We start from the raw sequence: 25,277 nt of genomic DNA on the forward strand, positions 1-25,277 counted from the left end.
TCCTGAGACAGTCACTTTAAAAAATATATTTTTATTGATTTCAGAGAGGATGGGCATGGAAGAGAGAGAGAAACATCAATGATGAGAGAGAATCATTGATCTGCTGCCTCCTGCACATCCCACACTGTGGTTCGAGCCCGCAACCTGGGCATGTGCACTGACCCAGAATTGAAGAGTGACCTCCTGGTTCATAGATCGACACTCAATCACTGTGCCACACCAGCCAGGGTGCGACACTCACTTTTGAAGGTTTTGCTCATTTGCTGCATCCATATATTCTGCTATATTTGTTAAATCAGTATCATCGCATAGTCACACCTCATAAATATTTGAACATGTGGTCAAAATGCATATTCTCCCACAATTACAGTTAAGAATATTTTTTCTCTCTCCACCTACAGACGGCTCTGTAATGATGTCCACATTTGCTTTCTTGAAGTTTCTGCTGTGACCACTGGCAGAAACAGCATAGCGACCAGATGGTCTGTTGCATTGAGTAGAGAAATTCTTTGGCCGTTGCTTAATTCAGTAGTTCTACTCGGCCTGCACAAGAAAGTCTAATGAGAGAACATAAGGATGCTGCTGTTAAGAGGAGGTAAATTGGCAATATTTCTGCATTTCTTGCCTACCCTTGGCTGGGCATCGTTGGAAGTTTCTTTATCTTTATAAAACAATTAAATGAATAATTTAAATATTAAATGCATTTTTTCTCCATGTGGCGTAATATTTTAAAAGGTTGTTCTACATTTAAAATGTTACCTAGAGAGGATATGAAGACTGGAAACACAAATTTGTCTCTTAACAATTGACGGGAAGTTGGCCATCTCATTTGGCTTAAGAAGTATTTTGTGACCACTGTGATTCTAATGGGGAAGGACTGGGATGAGTAGGAGTGAAATCCGGAACAATGCAGGGACTGTCTTTGGGACTCTCTATGTTTTATATCAGACGTTGTCATGACAAAACACCATCTTTGGAAAGACCCTTCGCATCCTCACCTCCTTCTGATGTTGTCTGCAGTGATTCCATGTCACTCCCTATGTGGTCTTTTACTTCTGTGAGAATATTGTCATGGCAGCTGCAGTTTTCTTTACAGTTGGTCCTAATATCTAGAGTAAAATTTTGCTTTGGAAGATAATGCTAAATGTCAGTTTCTGATGGTAAGTTTAGCAGACTGAATTTGGGGAAAATAAAAGTGAGTAAGTATCTTTGCTTTGAATTATTTCCTGGAGCTTCACTTATTGACTGCCTGACTGACTCCTCTCTCCTCTCTCTCTCACCCCCTGCCCATCCCATCCCATCCCATCCCATCCCATCCCATCCCATCCCATCCCATCCCATCCCATCCCATCCCACCTCATCCCTTCTCCTCCATTCCCTTTATTGCCAGTAAAGTTATTTGTTAGTTTGTTGTATGAGAGTTGATGGGTACAAACATTAATACATTTTTTGTGTCAATTCCAGTATTAAAAATACTTATTTGTAGAAATATTGGAGATGAGGATGTTTGGGGAATACAGCATTCCAATAAACTTAGTTTAAAAAACAATCCTCACCTAAGGATATGTTTTATTAATTTAGAGGGAGAGGAAGAGAGAGGGAGAGAGAGAGAGAAACATCGACGTGAGGGAAACATCAATTGGTTGCCTACTGCATGTGCCCGGACCTGGGATCGGACCCACAAGCTTTTTTTTTTTTAAAATATATTTTTATTTATTTCAGAGAGGAAGGAAGAAGAAGAAAGAGATAGAAACATCAATGATGAGAGAGAATCATTGACCAGCTGCCTCCTGCAAAGCCCCCTACTGGGAATTGAGCCCACAACCCAGGCATGTGCCCTTGACTGAAATCGAACCCGGGACCCTTCAGTCTACAGGCTGATGCTCTATCCACTGAACCAAACCAGCTAGGGCCCCACAAGCTTTTTGATATATATAGGACAACACTCCAACCAATTGAGCAACCCAGCCAGGGCCACTAAACTGAAATTTAAAAAATATTAACCAAAAGACAACTTTTTATGCAGAAAATCTGCCTTGGTCATAGTAGTGCACTTGAAATAATGAATGCCGAGCACCATGCCTGAAGCACATAGGGTATTTATAGTGCATTTGAGAAAAAAGCTCTATTTTAAAGGATTTTTTTTTTCACTTGACATTCACTCTTGTTTAATAATTTGTCTAGGTATAGAATTCCAGGCTCAAAATAAATGTACTCTCAGACTTTGAAGCTATTAAGCCATTGTCTCTCAGCAATCAGTTTTGAAAATAAAAAGTTTGTTGCCAGTTTGATTTCTGTTTATGTGTAAGACCTTTTGTCTTGATTTTGGGAGCTCTGTAGTCTATTTTCTTATTGTTGGAGTTATGACATTTCACTAAAATATGTTTAAAACACTGTCTTAAAACATTCACTCTTCCTGCTCTGTGCTTGGTTGGCTCATTTCATCTGAAACCTACAGTCTTTATTTAGCTAAAAGAACATTATGTGTTTCATTATTTTCCCTCTTCTGTTTTCCCCTTCTGGGTCCCACTTTTGCCAAGCATTATGTCAGCACTGTGGTTTTGAGCAAGTTAACCTCTAACATCTTTGATCATCAGTTGCATTACTATAAAGTGGAAATTATCATCCCCAGGAGGCCAGTACCCAATATGGTAATTATTCTTTCTCCTGCAGATGCCTTGCTCCTCTAGGCTTATCGTTTTGATCAAGGCACTTGAATCTAAATATAGACTTCTGGCTCCTAAAGTGATGTCTGGGCTGTTTTTAGCATGAAGGTTATTGGACATGCCTCTGTTCTTCTTCAAGGTAGCACTGGCTCATTCCTGAAGGCTTCTTTGGATACTGTAGCCTGTGTTATATGGCACATTCAGAGATCAGCACAAGAGGAGACAAAGCATATGTGGAAACAGGAGGTAGAATGTTAAATGACAGGGTGACACGACACTTTGTTATAAGGTAGAAGTCTATGAAAGAAAACGGAGGCATCTACAGTATTTTCATATGGATTCACCTGATGAATGTCTGCCAGATTAATTTCCCCAGAAGGACAGCTTTAGTCACATCACTCTGCTCAACAATCTTCACTGGACCCCCACTGCCTACAAAATTAACATCAGATTCTTAAAGTTAATTTTCTAGTTGTCCAAAATACTGACTTCAGTGAACCATCCCAATCTTGTAGCCTGCTATTCTCTACCTATTCCTTTAGTGTAATCAGAATATATTACTGCTTCCAGATCTATGCCATGTTCCTTTTCCATGCCTGGAATTCTCCCTGCCTCCTGCTCCCACCAGTGAAATCCTTCCCTTCGAAGGTCCATGGCCTCTTCCTTTAGGAAGCCTTGGTCAGTCTCTGTACTGTTTTCTCTGTACGGTTGAAAGCACATAATTTGTGCATCTCTTCTGGCACTTAACATACTACACTGAAGTGACTTTAGGTAAGAACTATGTTATACTCACCTGTGATCTACTTAGGTCTAACAGTGCTTCGTGTGTAATCTGTGCTAAGTAAATATGGTTGAATGAATAAATGAATGCATGCATTACAATCACACTGCATAGTAATGTTTTACATGGAGAGAAGTAAATTTGGAGTGTTTTGTTTTGTTCTTTTGTTGTTTTTTAATGGAGCTGACGTGACCAAAATTGTACTTCATTGACTATTTTTTTAAAAATACATTTTATTGATTTTTTACAGAGAGGAAGGGAGAGAGATAGAAAGTTAGAAACATTGATGAGAGAGAAACATCGATCAGCTGCCTCCTGCACACTCCCCACTCGGGATGTGTCCACAACCAAGGTATATGCCCTTGACCGGAATCGAACCTGGGACCCTTGAGTCTGCAGGCTGATGCTCTATCCACTGAGCCAAACCGGTTAGGGCCATTAACTATTTTTATTAGAGGTTTTTATATTGTCTGTATGATCACTTCTTATTTTTTGTGTGAATAATTATAAGTGTTTGCTAATGACGCAGGAATGATGTCAGCTACTTGGGAAATAGTTACTCAGCTTTCAGTCCGTTTTCAATAGTTTATATGAAAAAAATGAAAATTAAATATAATACTGCTGGCGACTGAAAATATTGTATGCATTTCAATGAAATTTCTTGTGCCATCCAACTTGTTTGCTTGGGAAAAAATAAGCCAACTTGTTACTTGGGATTGACGGTAACAAATCTGCTGAGAGTTGAGGTCTATTTTAAAATGCATTCTGTCTTCTACTTCTTTTCCCCTGATGAAGTTGAAGATACTGAAAGATCTTATTCTTTAAGTTACAGCATTCCCTGTAAAGAAGTGTGTAACTTTTATACAGGCACTTGGGGTTTCTTGATGAATATGAAGAGGAGTAGGGCAAGACATCCCCTGGGAGTTTGTTATGAGTGATTTATAATATTTGGGAGAACAGCAGCCAAAATTTTGTCTTTAGTCGGTAGGCTGCCATTGATTTGTGGCAAATCAATGTATTCCTTTATATTTTTGCGCATTGATGACATTTAAGAGAAAAGTACTTAAACTTTCTGTAATGACTTATTTATTTTTTAAACAATGGAGAATACTTTTTTAAAAATTTATATTTTCATTTATTTCAGAGAGGAAGGGAGAGGGAGAGGGAGTTAGAAACATCAATGATGAGAGAGAATCATTGATCGGCTGCCTCCTGCACACCCCACAATGGGGATCCAGCCTTCAACCCAGGCATGTGCCCTTGACTAGAAGCGAACTGGGACCCTTCAGTGGACAGGGTGATGCTCTATCCACTGAGCCAAACCAGCTAGGGCTGAAAATGACTTTTAAATTGTAGGAAATTGCATTATTTTAGTCATCTGATAAATATACACATATATTAGTTTCTTTCAGGTCGTGAATATGTTTATAAATTCATATTAACATTTTTCTCTTTATGAATAGGAAAATACTTAAAGGTCATTTTGTGTAAATAATTCATTTTACAGATAAGGATTGATTCTCTGAGAGTTGGTAGAGGACTTAGGGTCAAAATTCAAGTCTTCCAGCTTGTACTGTAACATAGGCATAACTTCTGGGGATAAGGACATGGACATTTTGGGAAGAACCAGTATTCAGCCTGCCACAGGAAACAAAGTATAGTTGGAGAGACAGGCTCTAGAGAAAAGAAGGGGACATTTTCAAATATACTTGAAAATATATTTTGTTTGGTTGTGGAAATCTATTTTGTGGTTGATGATTCCTCCTAAAATGGAGTATGTTTCACTTGCTTGAAGGGAGAAGCACAGATAGGAGATCCACAGATGACAGTGCCACCCTACCAACTAGCGCGCTCTTGCCTTTAGCTAGTAGTTAATGAGAGCCTGCTAGAAGACAGTAGGCTCAGGGATACAAAGGTACCAGCACATGGTGTTTCTTACTGTCCTCTGACTAGAGGTTCTGAGGGAGTTTTGAATGACCGTTTGACCAGAGGTGTTTAGAAAAGATTCCTAGGTACTGTCATGAGATGACTTCATAGACAGTTCAGATATTTGCTGATTGTATGAGTAAAGTCAACTTTCTAAATATGATACTAGTATATTGTAAAGATATGGATAATGTATCATAGAATGTACTAGTATTAAATTCAACCGCAGAGATAATAACTCAGAAGTAAAGGATACAGGGAGAATTCTTAAGGAGCCATTGTCAGTATTAGAGCAGTCAGAGCTTGTGGCTTTTTACTTTCTTTTGACTTTTAATTTCTTTATTGATTAAGGTGTTACATATGTGTCCTTATCCCCCCATTACCGCCCCCCCCACTCAAGCCCTCACCCCCCTGTTGTCTGTGTCCATTGGTTAGGCTTATATGCATGCATACAAGTCCTTTGGTAAGTGAAAGATAAATATCACATGATCTCACTCATTTGTGGAATATAATGAACAACATAAACTGATGAACAAAAACAGATCCAGAGAATCATCGATCAAACTGTCAAACCTCAGAGGGAAGGTAAGGGAGGGTGGGGGTAAGGGGGAGAGATCTACTTTCATTAAGTACTTTACCTTTAACTTGAGTAATCTTATAGTTTTTTTTTTACATTTTAATTTTTATATGAATAGTAAATGAATTATAAAAATTAAATACCTGAAAATAACCAGCTCATGATCATATCTCTTCTCAATCTCACCTTTCTAACTAGAGATGAATATAATTAAAAATTTGGCATGGATTCTTCTAGTATTTTTCCTATGGGCTTACCTATACATACATATATAGCTTGATTTTACACAAATGGGGTCACACTAAATTACTGTTCTGTAATTAAAAAAAAAATTCAACAGTATGTTTGGCAACCTTAATTGTTAATCCAAACCTTAGTTCTATCAACTGCTACCTAACAATCCATAGTCTGACTGCAGTACATTTTATCAATCTGTAACCATTTTTAACACATCAATTATTTTCAAAATTTTCCTCTTATAAACAATGACGCAGTAAACATTCTTCCAGATGCCTTTCTAAATATTTATGCTAGTTAGTCTGTAGATTATGGAAACAGGAAGGAAGTAGTAATAGCCAAGGGCATGGCTTCTCAAGATTTTTATAGTTGCCTCAAATGTCCTTCCAAAGTCTGTTCCCATTTATTCTACTTTCATCAGTATCTGAGAGTATTGCTGTCTTCCTAACACTGGGTCATAATTTGACGTTTTCAGTCTTTGATATTTTTGTCCAGTAGTGAAAATGCCTTGTTTTAACGTTGAGACTGAATATCTTTTTCTGTTTCTATATTCAGTGAGAGAATATGTTTATGTGTGCATGTAAATTGTGTAGTCATATCTGCCCTTTGTTCATTTTTCTTTTGGGATGTATTTTTAGGAACTCTTTGTGTATTCAGGACATTAGTTCTTTCTTAAATATGTTGCACATGTTTTCTCTCAGTCTGTGCCTTGTACGGTATTTGGATTTTATATGCGAGTCTTCTATGCTATAAACATTAATGTATTTATGAGTTAAATTTGTTAATTTTTTATATGGCTTCTAGGTCTGATTTAGCAGGGTTTTTTTTTTTTGTTGTTGTTGTTTTTTTACCAGAAGATTATTCAACTACTCTAGTTATTTCTTCTAACATGTTTATAAATTAGTTGATTTTTAGAAATTTCTCTATAGTTTTCTAATATTGGGAGTGTGTCATGTTGGGCTATTTTGAAAACAAAATTCCACTGAGTAAATTTGAAGATCTAATGAGCTTTATTAAGTGATCATGAATCAGGCAGTGTCCCATCTAGAAGAAGGCTCCAAGGGGTTGTACAAAATGGAAGGTTTTTATAGGAAGAAGTGTGTAGCAAGGAATTATTATCAAAGGACAAAGGATTATTTTTAGGCCAGGACAGTTTTGTGTGTGTGTGTGTGTGTGTGTGGGGAGGGGGGGTTCGGGGGGATAGGGGGAGGCAGGGGAGAGGGAGGGGGAGACAGGGTTTTATGGGTAGATTGCTTTATTTATTTATTTATTTATTTATTTATTTATTTATTTAATTTTTTGGCAGGAGGATGGAGAGGGATTTTGTCATTCTTGTTGACCAGAAAATTCGATACTTGAGTAATTGAGATTACATTTCTGGTGAAGGTTGAAACTGCAATAAAGTCAGGTATTTAGTCTAGGTTTGTTACAATGGGGGTTAGCACAGGTGATACCATTTTGGGCCTGTGATTTTCTCTTTGTAAAAAAATCTACATCTTTTGTTTACACTTATGGGAATAGTTAGCCTTTTTTGGTTGTCTCATCTCTTTTCCATTCATTTCAACTGTTGTATGTGCACATGCATTTGTCAGTACCTTTTAGAATTTGAATGACTATAGTTTTATATTATATCAGTTATGGGAAACACTTTCTTCTTCTAACTTTCTTGGCGATAAGTGTACATTTTCTTTACACTGAAATAGTTTGAATAGCATAGAATTTATTTTTTCCTTAAAGGTTGAATACAATTTACCTGTTAAAAAAACAATTTGGGACTGGGCCACTTTATTTTTGGAGTAGCTTTGACAACTTTTTTCTATGGTAATTGAATTTTTTATTTTCTGGATTCAATTTGTATAAATTATATTGTCCTAGAGAATTATCCATCTCATCCATGTTTTATTTGCATGAAACTGGGGGAAGTGGTATCTTAATACTCTTTTAATTGCTTTATTTCTCTGGAGTTATTTCTCGTTTTATACACTGGTACTTTTTTCTTTTTTCCCCCTAGATTTATTTCACATATCTACTTACTTTAATGATATTTTCTAATTTTGGATGTCAATTAATTTATTTTCACTTTTGTTTATTAGTAGATAAGTTTAAGGATATGAATTACCATATAATGAGATGTTATCTGTGACCTGAAACTTGACCAAATTTTTTTAAACATTCTTTTAAACAAAAGTTATATTCTCTGATTTAACCTTAAGAGTTCAATATGTAACAGTTAAATCTATTTTATTAATTATATTAATCTCTATATTTTTTACATTTATACTCACATTTTAATCCACTGTTGCTTGATGGTTTGAGGGGGATGGATAATAGTCTATTAATAATGTTTTTCTATTTGATTCTCCTCATATTCCTTGTAAGGTATATTTTACAAATGTGTGTTATATGAAACCTAGATATTCACATCAGTATTTCTTTGTTGTAAATCACACCGTTCAACTCTACATTGGTTGTGCAGTGCTTTTCTGTTCTGAGTTCAGTCTTGCAAGATATTGACCACTGCATTGTTTTCTTCCTTCCTTCCCTTCCTCCCTCATTTCATTCTCCATTGCTCCCTCTTTTCTTCCTTTCCTACTGTGCCCCCATTCCTTTCTTTTCCGATTTTCTGAATCACTTGGTTAAAGGGGTCTCTTTCCCACAGACTAGAGTGCAATCTGCTTTATGCTTCAAATGGAAACTTTGTTTCTTTTCAGTAGGTGAATTTAGTTCTCTGAGAGTTACTGAGATAAATAAAAGTTTGGTATCATTACTGTTATATTATTTTACAGTATGTTTTAAAATTTATGGATTTTGAAAAATTTCACAATTTGTTCTGCTTTCTTAGCTTTGTGTTCTTTTCATTAGAAAGGTTATATTTCTGTTGTCATTATGACTAACTGCATGAAAACCCTTAATCCTCTTATTTTTAAATTTATTTATTTTTATCGATTTTAGAGAAGAAAGGAGAGGGAGGGAGAGAGATAGAAACATCAGTGATGAGATAGAATCATTGATCGGCTGTCTCCTGCATGCCCCACACTGGGGATCGAGCCTGCACCCAGGCATGTGCCCTGACTGGGAATTGAATCGTGACCTCCTCATTCTAAGGTCGATGCTCAACCACTGAGCCACGCTGGCTGGGCAATCCTTTAATTTTAAAACATTACCTATTAATCCCCTCTGAGGAGCAATAACAAAATTAATATTTTCCCTCTTCCTCCCCCTGTTCTACTAGCTAATTTTAGTATCATAAAATAATTTACTTATATTCTTCTGTGATTCATCGGTTTGAAACAATATCTTTTGATCTCAGTAACATTTTATGTTCTTCCTTCTTTAGTTTTCACCTTTTTTTGGGGGGGGGATGTTTTATCATTTCTGCATTGTTAAGGCTTATGTTACTTATATTTTATTATAGCAACATAATCACTTAAGGATTTAGTTTCATAATTAGTTTCAGTGTTTATTCTAGTCCTTTTACTTTGATTTTCAAACCATCTCTTAGATGACTACAGTTTAATCTTTTAATAAATTCCTGAAGAAGACCCATGGGAACAAGATTTTGTGTGTTTGCATATGTTCAAAACTTTTGAACATTGTCTGTTGCCTTAATGATTAATGAGTTTGGCTGGATTTAAAAATCTCATATAAATTTTCTTCCCAAAGGATTTCATGGGCATTACTCCATCTAGTGGAAATTATAACTAGTGGGGTCTACTGAAACCTGTTGAATGTTGTGGAGAAATACTACAACAGAGACTGCCCCCCTCCCGCCCCCACCTCCTCGTACACACACTGTAAGATACTAGAGGCCCCGTGCATGGATTCGTGTACATTGATAGGAAATTAATTAGAAGGTGGCTGGTGGGGCAGGACTGGGCGAGACTGGCCAGACATGCCCTGGAGCCAACCTCCCACAGTCCCTCCCCAGCTGACCACACCTGGGGTGGTGCCAGGGCTCAAAGGATATCTGCAGAATGAGCAGGGTCCCTCCAGCAGGTGAGGTACCTTGGCCTGGCCTGCGAGGATCAGACCAAAACCAGCAATCCCACATCCCCTGAGGGGTCCTGGAGTGTGAGAGGGCACTCTGCAAAGTTGCTGTTGTTCGGCAGCTCTTGCCTTGAGCATGTGCCCCCTAGTGATCATTGCGCATCATAGCTACTGGCCGGTCAGCTGGTCAATGGTTGGTTGGTCGGCCAGTCGCTTAGGCTTTTATATATATAGATTAGAGCTTTTTTGCCTTGATCTCCAAAGGATTTTTTAAATTTGAAGTCCAGTAACTTTACTAGGTGTCTTGTTAACTATTAAAGTGAGTTTCTCTGGGTAGCGGGGCGGCATTTTCAGTAAGTATTTTATTACAAAAAGTTTTCTTTTATCTTTATATATTTATTCTTTTCATTATTTTGATTTTCTTTTGTGGATATTCCAGTTGCATGTATTATATAGATATCCTTTACTTGTCTTTAGATCACTGTTTCTAATATTTCTTAAATTTGTAGCACTTGTCTACGGCCATACCACCCTGAACGCGCCCGATCTCGTCTGATCTCGGAAATTTGTAGCACTTTTTCTTCTCTCTTTGGCTGCTGTTCTTGTATCTGTTATCTATGTACTTCAACTCTGATTTCACTATAGATTTCAATACATAGCAATTAAATCTCTTGAACTCTGCCATCAAATGCTTCATCCCCTCTTATTATCTGTGTTTCTTATGCTTTAATTTTCTTCTTTGTATGTGAACGATATGATTTTGCTTATTTCTTTTATTCTTGGTTTAACATATGATCTTAACTTATATCTGATTGTAGGCAGTACTTTCGTTGTAAGTACCCTTTATCTGCCATTTGCTTTTCCTGTACCTTTTCGCTTTTCATTAATACTATGTTTGCATAGATTCCATCCGTTGTTACCGTTTTATTATTCATCTTTAAAGGGGTGGATTTTTCTTGGACTATATTTATGGGAGGATCCTGAGGAAGACAGTCATGGTAAAAAATATTTTCCTCTTATGTGTTTGAATTTTACTAAGTCTTTATTTCTTTTAAGCTAATGAGAATGGAAAGGTATTACTCTCTCTTTTGTTAATATAATGACTTCCCACTGCTACAGAGGTATGGTGTTCCCTGAAAAGATAGATTTCTGATCTCCTGTGGTTTCTATTATCATTATTATTATTATTATTTGTGTGTGTGTGTGTGGGGGGGGTGTGTGGTCTATGCTCATGAGGGATATTGATGAGAAATTGGATAATATTCTGCTACCAGTGTGATTCTCATATCTTGCAAGTAAACATTAATTTTTCTCTAAGGAAGTGTTAAGAATTTTATTTTTTCTCTTTGAATTTGTCACATTTTCTACTATTTTTTTCATTCAAATTACTTAACCATCTATGTGGTAACTTTCATAAGGTCATTGAACTTCTACCTCTTCTTTTTTTATTTTTCCACTTTCTTTTTTAAAATTCTTTCTGTAATTCATATTCTGTATGTGTTGCTCTTTGGGGATTTTTTTTCTTTTTCCTATCATTTCTTTGACTTTTTCTTTCATATTATATGAGACACTCAACTTTATCTCTCACTATACTTATTAGTTTTTAACTTTGTTTATTATAATAATATCTTACATTATCATATTTCTATACTATTTATAATATCCAAGAATGGGGTGGTTTTTTGATTATTACTTTTACATAGCAGAACATTTTATTTTATCAGTACCATAACACCTTGAATCTTAACTCTCTCTGAGGAGTTCAGTTAGACTTTTCAAAACATTTTTTCTCCTCAAATCTTTCTCATATTTTTGGAGGGGGTTCATATTTACATTCTTTTTCAGGTTGTTTTCTTCAAATGTTTAGTGATCCTTGAGTGTCTACTATTAATGTACAATTATTTATTTAGCTATATATTTTAAAATTTTTCATCTCTTGTCTCTTGGAAGTTCTGGGTTGTCTCTGTCTTTGCATTATTTTTCTCTTAAGTATTCACATAATATTTATAATGAGTTTGGATTTTCTTTAGGTATACTCTAAGTATAATTTCTTGGATCTGCTTTCATCTCATTTCTTTGATATGTAAATTTTGGCTTTAATTTCATATATTCTTCTCAACTTAATCCCAATAACTTTCTAGCTTCTAGAAATTTTTAAAATTAATGATTTACTGAAGGTAACTTTCTTATGTCCCAGCACAGTTTTTTTTAAAAGAAGGATTTATTCTTTCTTAGCAAATTTTTTTTTCTTTTTTCTTGTCCTCTTCCTTCTGTTTCTTCTTGTCATTTTAAGATTTTGGTGATATGAGGAAATATAGGCACTTGTTTTCTGACTGTTCTCTTGACCCATTCTCTGTAAAATTTTAATGAGTATTTTTCTTAAGAAAACCTTGAAGTGTCTGAAAGCTGAAGAGCTTAGACAAAATGTTTATATTTGTATAGCCTATACTTTAAAAAATTGTAACTTATTTTGTAAGCTTATATTCAGGAAAATGTAATGACTTTTGTATGCACTTGCCTACCTGATCCTACTATCATCGTTGTTATCTCTGAACTCTTGACTTCTTTCTAATCTGGCAGTACAGATTTCTCTCTCTTTGGCCCATTTAAGCCTTTCTGTTTTCCTTGCTTCTAGTTACCATTCTGAGAAATAACACAGTTCATCTTCAACACTGAGGTAAAATTCACAACCTATCAAATATTGTTGCCTTCAAGGACAAAGTTAAAGTCTTCAGCATGACTCTTCTTGCCTGGTCACGCCCTCCATGTTTTTCCAGACTCATCTTTGTATACTTTTCCTTTACCTGGAATTGCACATATTCTTGAAATGTATGTCTTCCTGGGGAATTTGTCTACTACCTCATGGTGAAGTTCAACTCTTTCTCTTTTGTGGTTCCAGAACTTAACATATTGGTATAATTATTTTTAACTGTTGATCTGCCCTCCTGCTGACAATAATTCGTTGGTAGGTAGCATAATGCTCCTAGAAAAATATCAGGTGTAGAAAGCATATTTTTATTTTTATTGTTTTTAATATATTTTTATTGATTTCAGAAAGGAAGGGTAAGGGAGAGAGAGATAGAAACTTCAATGATGAGAGAGAATCATTGATCACCTGCTTCCTGCATGCCCACCAGTAGGGATCGAGCCCGCAACCCTGGGCATGTATTCTGACCAGTAACTGAATCGTGATATCTTGGTTCATAGATTGATGCTCAACCACAAATCCACGCAGGCCAGGCACATGGGCATTTAAAAAATACTTGAATGAACTATGGATTGCTAATACTTACCATCACTTGAGCTTATTAAGTCATTCAGTGATTTCTTTGAAAGAAGAAATTTAAAAAATATATTTTTTTTTATTGATTTCAGAGAGGAAGGTAGAGGGAGAGAGAGAGAGAAACATCAATGATGAGAGGGAATCATTGATCGGCTACTTTGCAACCTGGCATGTGCCCTTGACCGGAATCAAACCCGGGGCCCTTTAGTCCTCAGGTCGACGCTCTACCCACTGAGCCAAACCAGCTAGGGCAAAAGAAGAAATTTTTTATTAGCATTCACATCAATGAGAAATCCTGTCAGAAGGAAATAGCTATCAAAATGGAGGGGAAAATAGGATAGAGGTAGATCAGATCAAACTTATCAGGTATGAAGACCAACACCATGTCCTCTACCTAGGGAAGTGAGGGGTCTTAGTGGAGTAAGTTGAGCAGGTACTGAGTTTAGATATAAGATTTAGACTGTCAATTACTATATCAAAATATTTTAAGATTTTTATGAAACTCGTGTTCTCAGGATGAGTTAAACTTAGTGCTCACTCTACTGACTACTAGCAGAACTATGTCAGATAGCAAAAGAATATCCAAATGTTCCTGTGAAGAAGACTGTGTGCTTTCATTCAGAATAAATCATAAGGCCAGCAATTGTTAAGACGAGAAAGGAGTCTTGTTTGCTATGTAACCAGAGTGACTAATCTTTCCACATTGATTGTGCGTGAACATAATGCCTACTGTGTACAGAGAGAACACTCTACAGAGGAAATTGGAGACTAGGTCCAGACTGTAAGGTTTAATTTTTTTTTTTTGTTAGGCTAAAAATAGGGCATATGAAAGGATTTGTTGGCTATCAAAGTAGTGTATTAAAAAGTACAGAGCATGACATGAAAAATGGAAAAGTTCAAGCCTTAAAAAGAGTCCACAACAAAGGAATGCTATAATTCCAGATGGAAGAATGGCTTCTTGGAGGGGTGAGTTTTAATGAGTCTTTGAGGGAGATAATGGACCTGGATAGGAAATGCTCTATAAAAACAACAACAACACTTTTCTGTTTTAAAGCTTTTTTTTTTCTTTTCTATATCAAGCCACCAGGTAGATAGTATCATGGTTAAAGAGAAGTTAGACATGTCCTACCCTCAAGGAGCCTACATTTCAAATGATATAAAGTGCATACATAGCCCTGGCAAGTTTGCTCAGTGGTTAGGCGTCGGCCCATGGACCAAAGGGTCATGGGTTTGATTCCCAGTCAAGGGCATGTCCCTCAGTTGCAGGTTCCCCAGTCTCAGTAGGGGTACGGGAAGGAGGCAAACAATCGATGTGTCTCTCTCCTGCTGATATTTTCTCTCCTCTTCCTCCTCCTCCCTCCCTTCCATTCTCTCTAGAAATCAATGGAAAAATATTCTCTGGTGAGGAAAAGAAAAAAAATAATAAAGTGCATACACATAGGAAACAGTAGCTGAAGCTTGGCTAACCTAGTGTATTATAAAGGGTAAAGAGACAGTATGGAAAAGTTGGATATAGTTTGGATCTGTAAAATGGGATTAAATAATACCTGCTTGACAAGTGTGTTAGAATAAAATGAAATAACACGTAAAGTGTCTCACTTGATAGGCAATTGATGTGCACGCTGTCTCTCTCTCCTGTTCTACTTCTCAATTCCAAGGTAGTTTGTGGGGTAAGGGGGAAATAAGAGATGCTTGAAGGATGCATGATTAATGAAACTGTCCGAAGGGGTGTGGCTTGTCTTGGGCCTTGAAAGATTGTGGGGTTTAGTGAGTGAACATACATACAAAGAAATAGGAATACAGAATGCGCTTTTGGGAGCTCCAACAAGCTTTTATTAATATTAAGTGGTAGAGGTGATTTGTAAGGCAGGCTTGGAACCTGGAGGCTTGGAACCTGGAGGTTGGCTGTGCTTATGTAGCATTCTTCTTCTGCTCAGATCCCAATGTTTCAAATACTCGGACTAATTGCTTACATGTCACCATGTGTCAGCTTCATAGTAAATAGGAATCAGAAGTTGATCACCTTTGGGTTCCACATAGCAAATGGCATAATGGGTTATACATAGTAAGGCCCTCCATACATATTTATGCAGTTAGTAAAATAAACACTTAGGTACATCAGAAACAAGGGCTGTTGAGTATTATGTGCTGATATTATATCAAATTCTGTAGCACAGTGTGAGAGAGAATATTGTTGGGTGCAATAGTAGAGTGTCTTGGAGATGGCCAAATGCTATTTTCACCTTGGCTTATTGGCTTATGTATCTTATGAACTTGAGCAAGTTCTTGTTCAATATGTACTTTTATCTGAGCCCATTTCTTAGTTGTCTGCTCTTCTGACCTTAGTTTCATCATCTATTGAATAACGAATGCCTCTCTCATAGAGTTGTGAAGATAAAGTGAAAACTAGCTCAGTGCCTGGCTAATATTGGGTGCTCACATAAATATTATTAATGATCATCATAATTTTTATTTTTATTATTAATTCACATTGAAACCTTCTTATGCACTTTTGTGGTGGCAAAATTCACAGTTGTTCTATTAAAATATTGAGCAAAAATTGAAATGATGGACAGTCCTATTCTATAGTGCTTCATTATTAACCCTGCTACATTAAGTTCAAAATGATGTTATGTCAAAATTTCATTTTTGGAAATAAAGACCTGTGAAAATCTAAGGAGAATGCATCTTAGACCCAATACTTTGTGATAGGAATTCAAAGACTGTTTTTCAGCACCTGCCTGGAGCTCTTCCAGGCCGTACACTAACTTGATTTCCTTGATCCTCACAGCAGTTCCAAAATTGTTGGCCATAGCTTTTTATCCTCATTTTTGCAGCAGCTGAGGGAATGAAGGCTCAGGTGACAGCTTAGTGATTGTGAAAGTCATTTATAGTAATGATAAAAAAGTTAAATTTTGAATCAGTGTCTACAGTAACTAGGAAGGGAGAGAAAGCAGGGTCATTATGAGCACTGAGGAAGCATGGCTGAACAATGAGACTGTTTATTTGCTTGGATGTCATCTCGTTAGTCTGTCAGCCTGTTGACTATGAAAAGTATATGTGAGTTTTTCAGGTAGATACCGTTTCGGTAACATCGAGTCACAGAATGTCACATTGTGCTCTTTGTGATTTTCACTGAAAATTTATGAACTAGTGTTCCAAAGAGATGACATCACACATCAGCAGCTAGTTGTCTGTAATGTTTTTTAAGCCCTTATAGAGCAGGTATGCTGCCTAATAAATAATTACAGACATAACTAGGGACATTGTTTTGACTTGAGGGATTCAGTTTAGTGTTTTAAAAGCTCCATAGTGTGATATAAAATAGCAACTCTGATTTCCACATACCCAGTTTCAAACTTTGGAGTCAGCTTTGAGAACCTCACTCTGTATCCACATCAGTTATAAAATTCTGCATATTCTTGTCCCCTAACATTTCAAACAAAATGCCATTTCCTTCTTGAGGCCTGCCATGATCTTACTTCTCCTACCTTGGCGCACTCCTGGTATTTGGTATTTAATCACTATTAGACTTACCTGTCCCCTCCTGAGGGTGATTTTTTAAAAAAAACCCTATATTTCATATGTCCCTTGGCCTTCCTATGCCCTCTTTCGAAAAGTATCTATTTAGGTCCAGTGCCCATTTTTTAATTGGGTTGTTTATCTTCCTTTTGTTAAGTTGTATGAGTTCCCTATAAATGTTGGAGATTAAACCCTTATCGGTGATAACTTTGGCAAATATATTCTCCAAGGCAGTGGGCTTTCTTGTTTTGTTGATGGTTTCTTTTGCTGTACAGAAGCTTTTTATTTTGATCTAGTCCCATTTGTTTATTTTCTCTTTAGTTTCCATTGCCCTCGGAGCTGTATTGGTAAAGATATTGCTTTGGCATATTTCTGAGATTTTACTGCCTATGGATTCCTCTAATATTTTTATGGTTTCCTGTCTTATGTTTAAGTCCTTTATCCATTTTGAGTTAATTTTTTGTGTATGGTGTAAGTTGGTGGTCTGGTGCAGCCACTGTGGAGAACAGTATGGAGTTTCCTCAAAAAACTACAAATGGAACTCCCATTTGACCTAGGGATCCCACTTCCAGGAATATATCCCAAGAAACTGGAAACACCAGTCAGAAAGGATATATGCACCCCTATGTTCATAGCAGCACAATTCACCATAGCTAAGATCTGGAAACAGCCTAAGTGCCCATCAGCAGATGAATGGATTAGAAAACTGTGGTACATCTACACGATGGAATACTATGCTGCAGTAAAAAAGAAGGAATTCTTACCATTTGCAATAGCATGGATGGAACTCAAGAGCATTATGCTAAGCGAAATAAGCCAATCAGAGAAAGATAAATATCACATGATCTGGCTCATTTGTGGGATATAATGAACAACATAAACTGATGAACAAAAACAGATCCACAGACAGAGAAGCATCTATCAGACCGTCAAACCTCAGAGGAAAGGTAGGGGAGGGCGGGGGTAAGGGGGAGAGATCAAGCAAAGGACTTGTGTACATGCATATAAGCCTAACCAATGGACACAGACACCAGGGGGGGGAGGGAATGAGTGGGGGTGAGGTGGGGTGGCAATGGGGAAATAAGGACACATGTAATACCTTAATCAATAAATAAAATAAAATTAAATTAAAAATAAAAAACGAACTATAAACAAATAATCTCTGTTCTACTATGAGGCAGTGACCATACCTTATTCATCAAGTGTTTTTATTGCCTGACTCAGTGCCTGGCACATCGTGGGCACTTCGTTTCATGCATTAGTAGATGAACTGCTTTGATTCTGTTGGAACCCCATTTTTGAAATTGGAGATCATACTTCTTTGTAATAATCAAAGGCTAAATGGAACAAAGAAGATAGGAAAAACCAAATATAGGTAATAAACTTGAAAGTATGTGGTTACTGTGGGCTTTGTCATTGTTGGCCTGACAAAAAGGTTAAACTAGAATCTTTTAGTTCACAAATGGTATCCTTGCTCCCAGTAATAGTAGATTTTTGTTGTTATGTAGTTTTATTTTTAAAGACCATGACAAATCTAACTAGATAAGGGTTAAGTGAATGCCCCCAAACTAGATCTGTTTGTGACATTTTTCTTTATTTCACATGAAAAAACATTCTTTTCAATCACAGTTTACATTTAATAGTGTTGTGTATTAGTTTCAAAATACTGTATAGCAGCATAGTGGTTAGAAACCATATACTTAAAAAAGTGTTCTCCCTTATATTTCCCAGCACCGCACATAGTTATTACAGTATTCCTGACTATATTCTCTGTGCTGTACTTCACATCCCCATGACTATTCTGTAACTACCATCTTCACTTCTCAGTCCCTTCATCTTTTTCACCCAGTCTCCCAACTCCCCTTCTGGAAACCATCAGCCTGTTATCTGTAGCTATGAGTTTGTTTCTGTTTTGTTTGTTCACCTATATTCTTTAGATTCTACATATGAGTGAAATCATGATATTTGTCTTTCTTTGACTGATTTATTTCACTTAACACAATACCCTTTAGGTCCATCCACGCTGTCACAAATGGTAAGATTTCATTCTTTATTATGGCCAAGTCATATTCCATTGTATATATGTACCATACTTTTTTTAATTCACTCATCTATTGATGAGCACTTGGGTTGCTTACATAGCTCGGCTATCATAAATAACGCTACAGTGAACATAGGGGTGCATATATTCTTTCAAATTAGTGTTTTGGGTTACTTTGGATAAATCCCCAGAAGTGGAATGGCTGGATCATAAGACAGTTTCATTTTTAATTTTTTGAGGAACCTCCACAGTGGCTGCACCCATCTGCATTCCCACTAACAGTGCACAAAGGTTCTCTTTTTTCCACATTCTCTCTAGCACTTATTGTTTGCTGACTTATTGATGATAGCCATTATAATAGGTGTGAGGTGATGGCTCATTGTGGTTTTGATTTGCACTTCTCTGATGATTCGTGATGTTGAGCATCTTTTCGTATATCTATTGACCATCTGTATGTCCTCTTTGGAGAAATGTTTATTCAGGTATTTTTCCCATATTTTAATTGGATTGTTTGTTTGTTTGTTTTTTTGTGTTGAGTTGCATGAGTTCTTTATAAATTTTGGATATTAACCCTTTCTTAGATGTATCATTGGTGAATGTCCTCTTATTCAGTGGGTTCTCTTTTCATTTTGTTGATGATTTCCTTTACTGTACAAAACCTTTTCCATTTGATGCAGTCTCATTTGTTTAAATCTATTAAGATTTTATTCTTGTATATGGTATAAGGTGGTGGTCTCTTTTTTTGCCATATATTTGTCCAATTTTTCCAACACCATTTATTGGATAGGCTCTGTTTACCCCATTGTATATTTTTGCCTTCTTTGTCAAATATTAATTGACCATAAGGGCATGAGCTTATTTCTGGGCTCTCTAATCTGTTTTATTGATCTATATCTGTTTTTATGCCAGTACCTTGCTGTTTTGATTACTATAGCCATGTAGTATAGTTTGTTATCGGATAGAGTGTTTCTCCAACTTTGTTCTTTTTTCTCAAGGTTGTGTGTTTTGTGATTTCATATACATTTTTGGATTATTTGTTCTAGTTCTGTGAAATACACCTTTGGTGCTTTGATAGGAGTTGCACTAAATTTATAGATTACTTTTGCTAGTATGGACATTTTAACAATGTTAATTTTTCCTATTCATGAGCTTTCATTTATTTGTATTTTCTTCATTTTCTTTCTTCAGTGTCTTATAACTTTCTGAGTACAGTCTTTTACCTCCTTGGTTAAATTTATTTCTAGGTATTTTATTTTATTTTTTGATGCAATTATAAATGGGACTTTTTCTTTAGTTTTCCTTCTGATGTTTTTTTTTATTGGTGTACATCTGTGACTTGTTATATCAGGTGAATTTTATTCCCCCTAGATACCATTGTGAGGAATTATAGGTTTTGAAAATCAAAGTAGGAAACCCTAGAGTTTGTGAAGAGTGTAGTGTTCCTCTTTCTTCCTTTCTTTTTTAATTGAGGAATATGAGATCATCATGCATATAAAACACACCCAAGTGTAAGGCAGTAAAGTGAACCCTGACTAAAAGCAATCTGGATAATGAAGTGGAAAGTTTGTGTCTGAGTTGCCGAGAATCTTTCATTTTGTCTGTGACTACAACAATTACGTTGTGTTCTAGGAATTAAGAGGAGTTCTTCATGATGAAGGCAGGGGGTTCTCCCATGTGTTATGGTTCAAGAGCACTGAGTAGGTGCTAATTGAAGGATCAGTTCAGGAGAAATTTCATAATTATAAAAACTCAGATTACCTTTGATCATTTTTAGTGTTTCTCTTACTTTTTATTTAGATATTACAGAATTTTTTCTTGTCGGAGAGCAATGTTTAGTTTTGACCTTCCTGCAACTCTCAAAAGCATAGAATACAATTTTTAGTTATTGTAAGAAAAAAGGCAAGATGATCATTAAAATGTTGGTATTGCTCTGAGCAGTGATTATTGTTTAAGTGGTCTTCATTGAACGAAATATGCTAAGTTACACATACCTGTGCTTTTTAAAAACAAGCAATTTAGACTCATAGTTTACTATCCCTTTTATATTTAGCATTATTTTTAGTTTGATTGTTAAGGTAATATTCAACAGGAATAGTTAAATGTGAGGTTTCACGGGTAGCTAAAAGGTTCATGATACTAAAATTTTAGCTGTTTAGGAGATGAAATGCATATAAATATATTAAGAATCTTTTATTATAACTTGTAAATTAGCACTTTTGGACCAATTCTAACTTCAGGATTATTTTTTGTCCCTCTAGAATGCATTCCAGTTGACTCATTTATCAATTTTATGAGTAGCATAAATAAATTTAGTTCATCTGTCTATTTATATACTTTAAGTAGACCAATGTAAACAGTTTCTTATCTGCCATATGTTGAAATGTTTTAGTAAAGTAAAGACAAAACTGGCTAGTCAACAAAGATGGCATTGAATTTCATTGTTTTGGAGAAAAAAGTTAAGTGAACTAGATGCCTGTTAATCTGGCTCTTTAAATATCATCAACAAAAGTATCAGAATGTGTTTCCAAGGACAAAGGCGGAGTTTTCCCGGCTTTGATTGGTTGCTGCTCGGTCCTGTCCCGCAGCCATCCTTAATTGGCTTTGGGTAGACTGGAATCACATAAGCAGGGTGACATTTATTGCTTTCCTACTTGTTTCTTTGCACTGAGCCCTGAGCTTCTCAAGGAGTCACTGTAAAAGATTTCTTTCATTTCGTCCATGGTCTACGAGGGGAGATCATACTGAGAAGAGCAGGCATGAGCATGAGTGGGAGGAGGGTCACTCTGCCTGCAATTACACCCTTAGTTCTGCAGAAGAGGGTATGTGCTGCTTTCCCTTTATTCCTTGCTGTTTTCTTTTCCTTGTTACTGTGTGTTTATTAATATGTTGGAAACTTTAGTTACATATCCTGAGAGAGACTCTAATTCGTTGAGGCTACAGGTAATTAAAGAATATGCTATTAGCTTTAGACTAAGGGAAAAAATAACATCTTTGCTAGGACATCTTTGTAGTAAAAGCTCCCTGTAACAGCAGTTTGGTCTCCATTTCAGGGCATTGTGATTTAGAGACTATTGAAGCTTTTACTTTTTTTCCCCCCTTCTATTGTAACTTCAGGCCTCTTTGCCTTTAGTGCAATAGGAAATCTGCTAGCTAGTATGTTTTCTATTTGTCTACTGAGGAACAGTTTCTTTGTGTGACTATAATTTCTTATACATCCATCTTCATTTTTGTATGGACTATATGTAATTGTTTTTACTGCTTACACATGTAGCACCAGCTTATTACTGTGTGATTTCTACCCATTTGGATTGAGTTTCTCCCTATTTTGCTTAAGAAAAACTTCCCAGTAAATTTCCCTGTGAAAGGGCTTTCTGTTAATTATTAATGCAATCAAGCCTGTGTATGAAAATAGTTTTTCTGTTAGTTTTTTGCAAAGATTATTTTCATCTCTTGCAGCAATGTATTTTATAAGGTAATAAATACACTGTGTAATGTACCATTTAAGTAAAACTGAATATACTAAACTTCTCTTGAAATTACACCAAATAAGAATATTGTATTGAATTCTTTAAAGAATCAAATCTCTTGCATAGAAAAAGAAAGCACAAAAACACATTTTTGGCAATATTTTCTCTGAATTTATTTTGGTGCTACTAGAAACTGCAATATTTATTTTCATGCCTGACTTTTAATAGTTAACTGTTGGTTAACTATTAGTGTGTTCCACTAAGTCAAAGGTCATGGTTTAATTTATTTGAAAATGACAACTGTAATGATTAAGATGAATTTTAAAAAATAGAAGTATCTCTCTTTTGTTATTTTCAACTTTTAGGTTTTCAACTTGCTTTCTTATCCTATCCACCAATTTATTCACTATGGACATTTTACTTGGCACTGGAATAGTATATGGTAATTTTCCCAACATTTGTTTGCAATCTTTCTTTATGTCTTCTCTCATTTTATTATTTTATTATTATTTTTTAATATAGTTTTATTGATTTCAGAGAGGAAGGAAGAGGGGGAGAGATAGAAACATCAAAAATGAGAGAGAAGCATTGATCAGCTTGCCCCCTGCATCCCCCCTCCCCCCGCCCCAACTGGGAATTGAGCCCACAACCCGGGCATGTGCCCTGACCGGGAATTGAACCATGACCTTCCTGGTTCATAGGTGGATGCTCAACCACTGAGCAACACTGGCCTTTTCTATCATTTTAAGCAAATTTAATTTGAAATATTTTGCTTTGAATCTTTATTTTGATTTAGGCTTGGCAGTGCATTGATGATGACCATATAGGTTTTCTTAATCATTGGGGATGTGAAAAGGCACATTAACATATGTCAAATCTATGTTCTTATGTTTTTCTTCTTTGTCCAGTTAATATTGCCCTGTAGAGTGACCATGAAATGCTCATGAGGATTTTGGACAGTGTGCTGGTGTGGTGGAAAGCATACCACCTGGACTCGCCATTGATTGGCTCTGTGACCTTGGCACGTCACTTAAACTCTCAGAGACATTATTTCCTCACCTGGATGAGGACAGCTGAGAGATTTTCATTTAGGGCTCTCTTAAGTCTTATTTGCATGTAATTCTGTGAATCAAATCATATATTTTGCATTTTCATAGTTATAGAAAATATTGAAACCATTTTTTTTATTTTCTTAGAGTATAAAACATTACAAAAAGGTGCTGTCATTTTTAAAGATTTTGAGCAGTTAGTCTAGGCCCTTCCACAAAATACCAACTTCTGTGCATGGGCCACGAAGTTTCAATCGCAGGTCTAGGGAAAGTGGTATGAGTACACCATGGCTCTGCCTGGTGAGTAGCAAACCAAGCATACTCTGGGAAGCCGTGATTATAACTGATGTTAGTTCTGAGCTGCCACTGGACACATCACTGGGATTTCTCTTGGTCTTTTGATAATAAGCTTCTTGCTAGGTTTCTATTATAGTAATTACAGAAGTCAAAATTCCCTAAGCCCAAATCTATGTTACTCCTTTCCATTGAGTACAGGTATTAAATGTTCATATATTTTAGCACATTGTCATTTGCAGAAAGCACTTCTTTCACCTGATATTGTAACCCCCAAAGGACCCATCTATAATAATAAAAGTGTAATATGCTAATTAGACCAGATGTCCTTCCAGACATCCTTCTGGACAACCTTCCGGACGAAGCCAAGGCCGGAGGGAAGCCCCGGTTCTAGGTGCCAGAGGGAAGCCTGGGTCCTGGGTGCTAGAGGGAAGCTGATGCGAGCAGCTGGGGGAAGGAAGGCCTACTCTTGCATGAATTTTGTGCATCGGGCCTCTAGTTGTGTATAAAATTGTTCTGAAAATTTTAGAACCTCTTATTTAAAAAAAATCAAAAAATTTTAAAAACCTCTTATTTTTCTGACTAAAAAACATACACCTGCTCTGGTTACAGCATACTTCTTTTTTCCCCCCCTCAAGATAGAAAATCATTCCACACTTGTAATTAACTTGTCATTTCCTGTATGCACCATAATATTTCTCAGAGTGTTTTGGGAGCAGCTTTTTACGTTCCCAAGAAGGCGGGTACTTTTCCCACAGGTTTGGCATAAAGTTTGCTCATCTTTAAGGAGTAGTTCTTGCAAAATAACTTGCCAACTGGAATCCTAATCATTTGAAAAGCTGAGGGCATTTCTGAAGATGCTCAGCAGCACTAAGGAGTCCATTTCTAACCAGCTAGTGTATCTGGCTGTAAGAGTCTCCTGGGAGTGATTGGGAACTTGAATTTTAAATATGGCCCTCAACATTTGTATGGGTCTTTTTTTGTGGCAGATCAAATACACTTTGATTTTTGAAGAGCAGAGTATTTTGGTAGATTTTCCGTCAAGCAAATTGTAAATAAATTTTTGGCTTTCTCTAATTGTATTTAGAACTGATTTCCTTGATTCTAATGAATCGAAATTCTAGTGAAGATGGTTTTATCGCATCTCTTATAAATTATCACATCCTCACCAAAGGTTTGGAATGAATCCTTTACCTCATTTTTTCTCAGATAACTACTAGGTTATGCTTTTTTATTTTCCAGATGAGAAGACTGAGTCTCATGGGTGTTGAGTGACTTATGCGGGGTCACTCAAAAGGTCAATGCCAAAGCTAGAAATAGAATCTAGGTCTTGTGACTTCGTGTGTTTCTCCTAGATACCTGTTACCTCCTGAAGTTAATATGTCAATGAAATTGCCTTATAGTGTGTGTAGTTGCCATTCAACTTCTAGTCTGAAAGTAGTTTAGG

General features: G+C 36.3%; 1 protein-coding gene across 2 annotated transcripts in view; it reads left to right on the forward strand.

Annotated features, from left to right (window-relative positions):
* Nucleotides 1-25,277, forward strand: part of GRB14 (growth factor receptor bound protein 14) — a gene marked incomplete at its 5' end in the record, with an annotated part of 104,889 nt that overhangs the window by 24,021 nt on the left and 55,591 nt on the right. The window contains one exon of one of the 2 annotated variants that reach the window (XM_081095327.1): nt 21,639-21,839. The exons of the other annotated variant lie outside the window; for it this stretch is intronic. Coding sequence (XP_080951453.1) covers nt 21,777-21,839 — 63 coding nt within the window. Of the gene's footprint in view, nt 1-21,638; nt 21,840-25,277 lie in introns of those variants that run through there. 2 annotated transcript variants of the gene reach the window in all.

Source organism: Myotis nattereri (assembly GCF_964212035.1).
Source record: "Myotis nattereri genome assembly, chromosome: 7".
Taxonomy (NCBI): domain Eukaryota; kingdom Metazoa; phylum Chordata; class Mammalia; order Chiroptera; family Vespertilionidae; genus Myotis; species Myotis nattereri.